We start from the raw sequence: 12,665 nt of genomic DNA, 5'->3' as shown, positions 1-12,665 counted from the left end.
TGCTGACTCTCCCAGTAATTGATTGAAACGCCCTTCTCAGCAGTTGTGGTGATTTCTTTCCTGTTCTTCTATGAAATGCTGTTTTGGTGCTCCATAAATTTGTTCCCCAACCTTGTTTTTGGTTGGTTTTTTTTTTCCTTTCCTGTGCGGTGCTTTACTCCTCAAAGGGGAGAATCTGGAAGTGGGGCTGTGCTTGATGTCTCAAATAATTTTTCGAACAGTAAAATCACAACATTACTAAAGAGATTCTTCACTGCTAATTCCTCAGTGTGAAACAGCCTCGAATGTTCACTTGGATGAAAAGTTAACTCTTTCTGTCAGTGGTGTTGCTCGATTTTTCAGTTTGCTCTGTGACAGCAATCCAAGGGTTTACTAGATAGGAAGTTGTAGGGAAGGTGTGTAGCATAAAATGATTGTTGAAGTTTCACAGCATGGTATCATAAAAGCAAAACCTCCAGGAGAGTTTGCACTAACATCTGGCTGATGGAGCCTAAAAAAGAAAATGAGCTCGTCTTCCCCATGCACTTTTAAAGAAGAAATAGACGAACCAAACCAGCATTTTGATGTTCTTTGTGTTGGGTTTCTGGTGTCTCTTTCCCTTTTTAGCCTTCCTGATCAGCCTGGGGGGGTTTACACTCTTCCCGTTCCACCACCTCCTTGGCTCTGGTTCACTCCCTGCCCTCTCCTGGGATGGGCAGTGGCTGAGACCTTGGTGTTGATCAGCACTACGAGGTGGGATGTCTGTGGAAACTGGAGGGACTGAGGAAAGAGAAATAGTTTTTGTGCATGTCTGTGTGTGCATGGTGCTGGCAGGGAGAGGCGTCCCAGAGGTTGCCCAAACCTTCCTGTGAGCATTGCTGTCTTCAAAGGAGTTTGCCAAAATACCTCTTTGAAAATCTGCCTCTGTGTGGAAGTGTTAATGTGTTTGAACCTTGATGAAATGGCATAAAGGGAAGCCCTGTGCAGCTGAACTCGATGGAAACGTTCATTACAGCTCATTTACTTGGTGCTTTTAAGAGACATAGCTATTCATAAGTTGTGGTTTTGCCTGATGCTGCTGGTAGTATTTGTTTTAAATAGATACACTTGCCTGCACACGCTCTTTGCCCATCTGAAATCTTGTCTGGCTGTGTTGGAAACTTCGTTTTAAATATGGTAACATGCAGCATTAGGCAAATCCCAGTGTAACCTGTGGTGCCTTCTCATTAAGGGAGAAAATCCTTTACCAGGTATATGGTTCCAGCTAATCAGTAGCAAGGAGCATAAGGAAAAGGTCTTGTCTGTGACAAAGAGAAATAGCTATTTTAACTTTTTTCAGAAACGTTGTCCTTGTTCAGCCATCTTACTGTGCTTGTTTTTCTCAAGGACAATCAGTGAATAAGCTCTGGATGCATGAAAGTACTAAAAAGCACTTACTTTGCAGCGTGCAAACCCACGTGTCCCATCTGAGAGGACCACAACCCCACTCCTGCTCCTGCAGAGCTGACCTGCCGGTTGCTGTGGGAGAATTGCCATGGGTACAAGCCGCAGGAAGCACTTGGTGGAATGCAGAAAACATTTTCAGTCTTTGTTTGGTGGTCTTCCATGCAGCAGAGTGACTTTGGGGTTGAAATAATTAAGCTGAATTAAAAGAAAAAAAAATCATGACTTTTCTGTTTCAGGAACTTTTGAAAATTTCCAGCCACAAAGCATCAGCATGATGACTGCTGCGATTTACCTGATAAAGAACAGAGCTCTTCTTAAAATGAATGAATTACACTTCATTTTCTGAAAGAAGACAGTGTTTGGATCATGTGATGCTTAAATCTCAGTTTGTGGTTACGTGCTCTTTTTTTCCTCTTTTTTTTTTGTTTTTATCATCTGTTATAAATCTGTATCATTTTTGCTGGTACTTCCTCCTTTCCTTCCTCCCCTTCGTACTTGTCCCCTCCACCTCCTCCGTGCTGGTGTTGCCATGTGGAAGGCAGGACAAGAATCTGATCTGCCTGTCAACTTACTCCCGGCAAAAAAAAAGGAAATACTTATTATTTCAGCTGCCTGGTTTGACTTGCTGTGCAGTGGGTTGGATGGTGCTATTGGCACGAGGGTGACTTTGAGGGGAAGGAGGGGTGGCAGGAGTAAAGGAAATGCCTCTTACAGTAGAGGAACGGATATAGATTGTTTTTAAAATAAATCTTCATGAGATTGAGTAGCATAATTGATACCTCTTTGGGCAGAAGATGATTTTTAAGGCAGAGGAAACCAGTAGGCAATCCACATGAGCTGCAGAATTTTAGTCAGTTGTCCAGTTACTCTTCCCAGGAAGTGTAGGCTGACTGTGGAAAGGGGAGGATTTCCAGCTAACTCGAATGCATTTCAGGGGAAGGGCAGAACATCCTTCGAGTAATCTGGCATTACAGGCTGATCAATACTAAGTCCACTGGATTGGTTATGAGGAGTTCCTGATTACTTTGGTGTGATTTTGGCTTTACTAAAACCAAGTTTACATCAGCTCCAGTGCAGGAGTGATACCTAAGAAGTGGTTAATGCCAGGGCCCCCGGTAACACTGAAACTTGTGCATCTGGCGTAACAGGGCAATGGAAATAGTTCCTGGTAGTTTTTCTGGAAACGGTTCCCAACAGAAGAACATTAAAATTCATGAAGTAGAAGTAAGACCACTCTCTCTCGAAGTCAGCTAATGATTTGAAACCGGAGCTCACTCAGATACGCACACAGACAATTTTCGTTCCGTCCCAGCTGATACACGTACTTCTTTGTCCGTCCACAACGTTAAGCGTGACAGTATGTATTGAAGTGAGTCCTGCTCTGGCACGGGGGCTGGACTGGATGATCTTTTTGAGGTCGCTTCCAACCCCTGACATTCTGTGATTGTGCTACAAAGCATGCGAGGCAAGAGATTTGTGAGCTCAAGCTAACTGTGAGGTTGGAAATCAGTCCTCCTCATCTAAACTCAGGTTGTGACTTCCAGAATGATTATGACCAAACATTTCAACGAGTTGCTCTGTCTCTTCAGCAGTGACAGAGATCGCGGTACTGCTTTATTTGCCGACAATCTCAGTACTTTCTAAATCTGATTTTCCTTCACTTATGTTTAAAACGCTAACGGTGACTTTTATAGCTTTTCCTCTGATGAAACAATAGTGGCTAAGACCAGAGGCGTTTTTGCAGGGAGCTCTGCAGTTCATTTCCTTGTGCTGCTGCTGTCTGGCAACGTGCTTGTCTTGCTTGTCTTCAGATTGAGTTGATTCGTTACAGGAAGAACAAATGTGGATTTTGGGCTTCACCATTTTTTTTGCAGACCCTTTGCTTATCTCTTCATGCATGCACCACATGATTCTACCGACTGTCATGTTACAGATACTTCTCTGATGTGTGTTTGATAAAGGACTTATCAGTAGGATTTCTGTGTTAAATTTGGTCAGATCAGTAGAAGAATTGGAAGGGAAACAGCAAGTGCTGAAAACTCATTACTTTAATAGTGAGGTAACCTCCAAAATGAACCAAGCACTCTTAAAAACTTGGTGGTTGTGCTGTCTCTGTCCCCTAGCCTAAAGAAATGTGTAAATAAAAGAACTGTAATGACTCTTAAATTGCCATGGTGATAGGTACATGCTTGCTTTGTAATATGTGCTTAGACTTAGGAGGATAAAATGTGTTTGTCTTGGTTCTACCAGAGCACTGTAGTCAGTGCAATTAACTTTTTCGTCTGGAATGCGGATAGCACTAGCCAAATAGGGGATATAGCTGGTTTCTTACTGGTATTGCTCACAAAGTGTTATTTAGGGGGAAAAAAAATCTGGGATAGGGAGTGGAACAGGAAATGGTGAATGATTTTATTAGTATTATTTTATTATAAAGGAGGGGTGAGTAGTACCTAATCTCCTGTGACAGCTCAGACAGCTTTCAGAGCTTGTTGTACACTTTTATGACATTCATTCAAATACTCATTTTTGTTCGCTTGTGATTGAAAGGTGGGTATGTTACTCATGTTTTTGCCCACCTTGCTGCTTCAGACAACTGTAGCTTCAGCAAAATAATGATTTTAAGCACAATACTTCCAATAATTATTCCCATCAGGGAGTAAAGGTCTAGTTTATTTTTGTGAAAATGGCAAAAATATTGATTTGGTGAATTTAGCTACTGAAATGAGTGGAAGCCCTTCTAAATATTTTGCAGTGGAAATGTTTTATTTTAGGCTGGGTAGTGCTGTGAGGCTTAGTGTAGAAAAGCTGGAGTTTCGAAGGCTGTTGCTCTGCCTGCGCAGAGTGCAGAATCGCAAAGCCACAAATCTTAGTCAAAAACTGTTCCCAGCTCAGCTGCTTTGCAGTGGTCACAGCAATTAGCGGAGCCTTGTTTTTGAAGAAATGTGAATCTGAGGTAGGTGTTCTTGTCTTAGTTTGCTTCTCTCTCTGTGGGCACACCTTTAGGGCTTGGATAGATGTTAAGTGAAGCAAACTCTTATCTTTTTCTAACCAAATTTAGTTTGTTATTGGGTTGACTGGTGCCTAAACTTTCCCAGCGAGTCTTTTATGTTCTCCAAGGCACCTCCTTTCAGACTGCTTCAACCTGTCATGTGAAGAGAGAGTGGATTTACGACTTAATGGGAACTTGATTTTCATAGATGTAGGCATGTGGTTCTTCCCTTAGCTGATTACCGAAGATGAAGAAAACTAGTTACGGGAGGTAACTGTAACGGTTGCTACGTACAGTACCTGCCCGTTGATCGTGGCCTGAAATTTTTAGTATTTATCCTATGCCTTGACTCAAAGTGTAAGAAGCATCTGCCTTGCCCTCCAGTAAATTCATGTTAGGTACCATGGAATGACTGGTAATGGTAATAGCCTGACAAAGATGACTGATGGCAAATTCTCACTTGTGCTGAGAAACCCAACGTGGTTTTGGAACTTTGGGCATGGGAATAATACTGTATTCTTCTGGGTGAACTGTAAGTAATTCACACAAAACAAATTGGTTTCAGAGAAGCTACAGGGAACAGAAACTGCTGTGTGGAGCTTGCTTTTTTGTTGTTTCGAGCTTTGTTTTTTCTTTTACAAGGTTCCTTTTTGGGGCCATCCTTGGTCAGACTTCAGCTAGTAGTGCCATAGTTTTGTGACTCGTGCTGCTGTAATTGGAGCTCTGGCTGCCCACCTTTGCTGAATCCGAGGTATTTACTGATGGTAGGGTAACTGCTTCATCCCGCAGAGTTGTGTTACTGTCCCCACACCTCATAATATCATAGAATCATAGAATGGCCTAAGCTGGAAGGGACCTTAGAGATCATCTAGTCCAACCTCCCTGTTTTGGGCAGGGACACCACCTCTCGACTAGACCTGGCAACACATGGGGACCGAGCGGGAATCGAACTCACGACATCAGTGTCGATCCTTGTTGCCAGCACTGCGCTCAAACCACTGAGCTAACCAGCCCCCTATGGAACGGTTTTGATTGGAAAAGATCAAGTCCAACCATTAACCCAGCAATACCAGCTCCACACTAAACCATGTCACAAAGCACCACTTCTACACATCTTTTAAATACCTTTGGGGTGGTGATTCAGCCACTTCCCTGGGCAGCCTCTTCCAGTGCTTGACAACCCTTTCAGTGAAGACATATTTCCCAATGTTCAACATAAACCCTCCTGGCTTGTTACTTGGGGAAGAGACCGACCCCACCTTGCTACAGCCTCCTGTCAGGGAGTTGTAGAGAGCACCAAGGTCTCCCCTCAGCCTCCTTTTCTCCAGTTCCCTCGGCCACTCCTCATCAGCCTTGTTCCCCAGACCCTTCTCCAGCTTCATTGCGCTTCTCTGGACGTGCTCCAGCCCCTCCATGTCTGTCTTGTCGTTAGGGGCCCAAAACTGGACACAGGATGCAAGGTGCTGCCTCAGCAATGCTGGGTGCAGGGGCACAATCCCTGCCCTGGTCCTGCTGGCCGCGTGATTTCTGACACACTGGCATGTGGCAAAGGGAAGGATTTACATACGGAGAGTCAGCTGTGTGGTAATGGTATCTGCAAGTTTCAAAAGAAAAATAAAGTGGTAGTTGCAGCAAAAGGAGACAATGATGCCTGACTGTGCTTTTTGAATGAAACCTCCGGTCTGTGTTCTGATTCAGATTGTGAAAAGCGTTATTTTTAAACAAAGCACTTCCTACAGTGTTTCTCCCTCGACCTGCGTCTCGGCACTGTTTGTAACACAGGTGCTACTGGTGCATTTATACCTAGAACATTCAGGAATAACAGGATTTTGTAAACTATGGCAAGATAAAGTAGGCAAAGGTGGTACTGACTTGCTGAGGACATAGCATCTGTAACAGTCTTCCAACTTACTTTTCTGGTTATTCCGTTTTGTGTAATAAACTGGAATGATGTTTATATATAAAATATGATATGCTTATATATACAAGCATAATATATATAATAATACAAGTATCATTCCAGGGTTTATGTATGCGTTTTTGTGTATATGTATTTTTATATATATGTCTCACCCTGCATGATTTGTCTGCTGTGCTTTTCCATGGTGTAAATGTAGAAGCATAAATGATGCACAGTTTCCTGTCTCCTTTTAAAATCTTTAAATAACCTTTCATGCAGCAGAGCTTAGCAGAAGTGATTTGGTGTTGAACAGCACTCATGGTGCTTTGACAAAGAAATCAGTGGCCGTAATAGTTTCTATTGAACCTGGTACTGGGCTTTGGCAAATGCATCTCTGTCTTCTTTGCATCTGTGAGGAAAAGGTGCTTTGAGGAGGAGGAGAATGTGTCTGCTTTTTATAGTCTGGATTCATTTTGTTGGGCGTTTTACTGAACTTTTTTTCTGAAATCTGCTTTAGGGGTGACTGTTCGTATAGTCTAGTGTTTCCTAGCGCTTTATTTTCAGACTTCCTGTAGATGGAATGCTTGTGGTCACTGTCACTAGTTCACCACGTGAAGGATGCCTAATAGCCTGGGTGCTGTGTTGTCAGCATGAGGAGTTCGTCCGGGAAACTTCTGGAAACTGGGTTTTGCTTACATCTTTTTTTATCACTGTAACCATGTGTGGCATATGTGCTCCTCTTCCCCTTGGTCTGCAGTGTATATATAGCTTGCGTTCAGGGCGTGCTGGGGAGTCTGTGAACTCCAGCCTGCAGCAGGGAGCCAGCAATCCATTTTCTTTGACTTTCTCCTGCCTGTAATCTAATAAGGCAAGAATTGTTTCTATGCAGTTTATGGAGTCTGGGTTGTATGTGTTGATATGGTTCTAGTTTTAACACAAACTAAGAAAAAGCCTTTTATTCTCACTCTCTTGCGAGGCATCCTAAAGTAAGGGGAATCCTTTCCCACAAGGAATCGATGTATGCAACGCCTTATAACTCTGTATGAATACAAAACATACAATTTATATAGCCAGGGATAGCAGGTTATCAACTAAACTCAGCAGTTCTGAAGCTGAAACATGTTGATTCCTGCCTGTATCAAGACCAAGAGATTTTGTTGACCATTATTTTACCCCTCTAATCAGCTGAAAATTTCAGAGGTGCTTAGAAGTTGCTTCTTGGCCACCCTTGGATGTATACTAGTTAACTTCACTAAGCTTTTTCTGTTCAGATTCTGTGCTTTCAGATTGATCTTTTCTCATGATGGAAATGTGAAGCAGTAGTAGTAATTGCTGTGCACCTTTGATAGGAATCATGCAACACAGATCAAATGATATAACTCAGTTTAAAGAACTTGAAATATGTACAGTAATCTTAGGGAATGCATACTCTGCCTGGGCTGTCTGTCTCGTCCTGCTTATCTTCTGTAGAAGTGTAATTCTCATAGGCTGAAATCCTGCTCTAATGTGCCTCACTCCTAAATAGGACTACCCGATATAATTTGAGTTTATCCGCTTCTGGTTGGAAAGAGGTTAATTAAGGGGACAATTAGAAAAGCTCATTAAAACTGCATTCAGGTTCAGTGTAATGAAAAGTGAGCTCCCTTCGACAAGGTGATTTGGAAATCATGCCGCTTCTGACTTCTCCCTGGCACCCTTCCCCAGGATTGGTGTGTGTGTGCTGATGGGAAGGAGTGGCTTGGGCTGCGCTGTTGTCACCGTTTGTGTTGCTGTGGTGGCTGTGATAGAGACTGGAACAATACTGTTAATCTCGGGCACCTTCTCACCCCTGAGGGAAGGGAGGAGTTCCACAGGAATTTACAGTCTGTTTTGCATTGCATTTCCATGTCTTGGGTCTCAGTTGTTTTTTGGGGTTTTTTTTCTTTTTTTACAGCAGAAAAAGCATAAATTCAGATAAATTACCCCCTCCTTGACTTTGCAGGCACTGTCAGTACTGGCGGCCGGTACAGACCAAGCTGCAGAAGCTTTCTAAAGCTGCAGGCACCCCTGCGTATAGCCACTCTCTGATTTTCCTGTGACTGGTTGCTTACAAAAGGGCCATGTCCGTGCTAGCTAGCATAATCTGTGCAAAGCTCGTTGTATGTCCTGGGTTCTGCTTCAGCGGATTGGGAAGCCTGTCTTTCTAAAAATGAAATTACCGCAGCCAACAAATTGTTTGCTGGTGTAGTCAGCCCAGCCTCTCTGCTTCTCTTGCCGTGTTCCAGTTGGAGATTGCGGCCGAGTCACGTGGCTGAATCGGAGAGCTCTGGGGAGGCTCTCAAGGAAAAGCCATGGTAGATGGGCCTTTTCAGCACATTTACTGGGTTAATTTAGACTTCTTATTTCAGGCTGACTCATGGTTTTGGAAAAGTAACAGATTTTTCTTAAGATTGCCCGTACTCCCCAGATTGATGCCTCACAGTGATTTGGGTGTAGGTATTGCCACTTTATCCAACATTGTTACAGCATCAGTATGTATAGTAGAGTTGATGAGTTGCACCATCACCTGGAAGCGGGTAACGTGCAGGAGATATGGATCTTGCATTACTGGATCTTTACGAAAAGGAAGACTGAGGTGGCAAGTGGGATAGAGCTCCTTACTGGTATGAAGCTGCAGCAGGGATCTTCTGGCCTCAGCAGTGCTGCAAAACTGCCTTAGGGCTCTGCAGTCAGACCTGTTGAATTCAGCAGCAGGTTGGGATTGTGCTGATAAATGAGGATTGATTTGTCCTTGGTTGAGATGCTGAAAAATACTGAGCACCTGGCATTACAGCAGAGAATTCCATTACTCTATGAAAGAGAGCTCAGCCTTTCCCTGGTAACAGCTTGAGAAATGCTGAAGCTTTGCACACGCTGGTATTGAGCCTTAGTCTGTGTGATGCTCGTTGCAAGTACATGTATTCTTTACCTTTTCCTGTAAGCAAATCCGTGTAGCAGTACGAAAGCCGAACATGCAGAGCAGTGCTTCAGCAGCCTGGTCTCGGGTTCGTCTCGGTCAGCTGTGTGCCGGCTGCTGGCACACATCGCAGGGCACGGACACTGCTGGCTTGAATCATGCTTTTGTATTGAGTCTGCAGGGAACCCTGTTCAGAAGGGTTAGATAAACACAATTAGGCTGCATTGCCAGCAATGATGTTCATATTTAATGCATTAATGAGTGCAGGTGACAGGACCTCTGAAGTGAATTAAATGCAATGCAAGCTCCTGCTGTGTGTCGCAGAGCCATTGCAGGTCTAAGCTGCTGGATGCTGAGCCAGCTCATTTCAGAGATGAGGTGGGAGATGGGAATGAGCTTCCTGTGCCTGAATGGTAATTTTTGTGCTCTTCACGGCAGGTTTCTGAGCACGACCTTGCAGCAGAAGTAGCTTGTGCGGAAGAACCAAGAGCAAGGGAATATGACTTTTAGAGCTGTAATAGGATGTTTCTCTGCAGCACTAAGATATGGTGGTCACAAGTATGGATTTACTTGCTTGCCACCTTGTTCTTTTACCTGGCAGGATTCAGTAATATGCAGGTAAAAAGAAGTAGGTTCAGCCTACACTAGCACTTCCAGAGCAGCTAGAGTCCCTTCATTTCCTTCTATAGGCGAGATGCTGGAAGCCAGCACAGTTACAGTGCCCTGCTTGCCTTCCCCATGGTTAAACTTGTTTTTTATTTCCTGCTGCTTTAACCTTAGTGTAAGTGAAACGATCCCTGGAAAGCATGTATTGATTGCACATTATTGTCTAATTAAAGTGCAATGAGAAGAATTGCAGAACACTCGCTCTTACAGCCCTGTGCCTGTTGTAGACACTATAAATTAGAAAGCTTTCTGTTCAAGTATGGAAAATGTCAGCAGTTATTTCCTTTTGAATTTCCCAGCATCTCCTGAAGGCTACACTTGTAGATGTGTGGATTTTTTTATTTTTTTTTTTGCCTAAGTGACATTTGGAAAGAAGTGTTGTTTAGAGAAGAAATGAGTCCCTATAGGCTTGCAGGGGCCCTGTTCTGACTCTACTAGCTATAACCCATGTTGTCTAAAGAGAGGCACTTCTAAATGAATGTGTTTTAATCTGAAACCTGCCAGATGATCCTTTAGCATCATGTGCAGAGACGTAAATGGGTAATAGTTATACAATATGTGGAGGCCAGTCTTTAAATAGTGCTGTCTGGTCTTACCTGGAAGACTGTTCCTTGCTCTGTCTGCACTTTATGGTTCTTTTGCTCCATGTTGCTTGTGGTTTGGTACTTTCCAGTAACTTCTGTCTTCCTGACTTATGTCCAAGGAGCTACAAGATAAATCCTAGTCCTTGATATCACAGGAACCTAAGAGTTTGTTATTACAGTTCTGCATCTTGCTTAGTCACTGATTGAATACATGGCCTTGGGGAAATCAGTTAACTTGCCCAAACCTTCAGTTTGCATCTAGTCACGAGGTGATACATGATACACTATGGTAGGTTTACAAAGATGTATGCATGATCAGGAATTCTGCTCAGGACACTGGAGAGAAAGATGCTGTAGACTACAGTGGACTTCCCTGCTAAGAATTGTTCAGCAGCTGCATACAAAAACACTTCAATACCGTTAGTGTTGTGTGTGAAACTGACTTTTCCCTTTCTTTCCCTTACAGATGTACTTTCCGATTCCCTAGCACGGTTATAAAGATCCAGTTCACGTCTTTATACCATAAAGAGGAAGTAAAAGAGGAAGCCTCATCGCCTCCCCTTCGGCCACTTTACCCTCAGATATCGCCTCTGAAGATCCACATCCCGGAGCCGGATCTCCGGAGTGTGGTCAGTCCCCTCCCGTCCCCCACAGGCACTATCAGGTAAGATGTTCGCTACTCAAAGTGTGCTTTTGGGAGTTTCCATCCGTGTTCTCTGACATCGGTCTCTCAGCCCTCTTTTGTACGAAATGCACGATACATAAAATGCCCCATTAAAATAACTAAATAGCCGATGTTCAAAATGATGGAAGGCTGCTAAAAAACTGTGTTGTGGTGGTTGGAAGTAGGGCACAGGAGTCTTGTTTAATTCTCAAAGGGTTCAGAGGGAGCTTGAGTATTAGTTTCACATTGTGAAGTTACTAGACTATCTTTGGCATTGGAATTAGAAATATCTGTCAGGAGCTACCTATATGCATGAAGTAAAGAAAGCAGACAAATACTTCCTATGTTAGGACTGCCTGCTTTATTTTTATCTCAATAATATTCTGTTGTTGCTGGGTGGTGCCGGTGTTATCTAAAGTTAGGGACAAGGGTGGCCATTGGCACGTGGTTTCCTGGGAATAGAAGGAAATGAGGGTAGGATGCTGACTGGGTACGGAGGGGCTGTAGCAATCTGAACATACATCTGTGCTTGTATCCTGTTTTGTAAAGTATCTGATTCACGAATGTGCAGTAGAAACAACCTGAACATCAAGTTACCGTTTGGAATATTTTCTTTCCTCTTTTTCCTTCTCAGCAAAGTGGTGATGTTACGGATTTGTACTGTAATTTCTTTTAACGTTAAAGCTGTTAACTGAAGTATAATCAATTTTATGACGTGGACTCATGGTATAGGGTGTTGTATTAGAATTTTAAATATGCGCAGGCCTAGGTCTAACAAGAGTGTACGTGGTAAAATAGCAATAGCCTTTGGTTTGTTTTCTTGTCTGCACCTTTTTACAGAAGTGTCACACACAAACATCTTCTGACAGTTAGCACTAATTCAGAGAGTAATATTCAAATTTATGTGGCTGAGGACTTCGGTGTCACAACGAAGCCGGTTTGGTTTTGCACAGATCTGGAGGCGCTCGCTTGTTTGGGTTTTTCCACCAGTCTTGCAGAGCTGCGCAGATGTGCAGTGCAGATATTCTAGAAAGTGGGGGCTGGAGGTAGCTGTGGTTTTAGTCCTCTCTTCAGGCACTGCTTTTAGTTTATATTTAACCTTCTCTTTTTAGACGAAGCTTGTTGCTGGGAGGGGAGGGGGATGGTTTCTTTGCCAACATATGGTAGTTAGTTTCCATTCAGTCATCTTGTGCAAAGCAGCCCAGTGTGGTTTGTGTTACTAACAGAGGCTGTATCTTTTGACTCTGGCATATGCCTGCAACTGATATTTGACTCCCTGAGAATGTTTCTTTTGCATAAGGAGAAAGTGGAAATAGTAGTGTTGAATTGTGCTCAGCCCCTACTGGAGTGTTTACTAAGGATGATTAATGATTGCATCCGTTTGTCTTGAGCAGAAGCTCACCCAGCCAAGCCTTCAGAAAACCTCAAAAGACATCTGAGGTTTCACTTGCCAAACCCCTTTCATTTCCGAGTTCCTCTTACAGAGGAGGGACTGACACGTT

The 12,665-nt window shown here is 43.3% G+C and overlaps 1 protein-coding gene across 1 annotated transcript in view; it reads left to right on the top strand.

Moving 5' to 3' along the window:
- Positions 1-12,665, top strand: part of FOXK1 (forkhead box K1) — a 46,543-nt gene that overhangs the window by 14,182 nt on the left and 19,696 nt on the right. The window contains exon 2 of the mRNA XM_009876390.1: positions 10,966-11,163. Coding sequence (XP_009874692.1) covers positions 10,966-11,163 — 198 coding nt within the window. The remainder of the gene's footprint in view (positions 1-10,965; positions 11,164-12,665) is intronic.

The sequence above is a fragment of the Apaloderma vittatum genome, unplaced genomic scaffold, assembly GCF_000703405.1.
Source record: "Apaloderma vittatum isolate BGI_N311 unplaced genomic scaffold, ASM70340v1 scaffold14819, whole genome shotgun sequence".
Lineage (NCBI taxonomy): Eukaryota > Metazoa > Chordata > Aves > Trogoniformes > Trogonidae > Apaloderma > Apaloderma vittatum.
The sequence above is the reverse complement of the archived record's forward strand: the minus strand, read 5'-3'. Positions and strand labels throughout refer to the sequence as shown.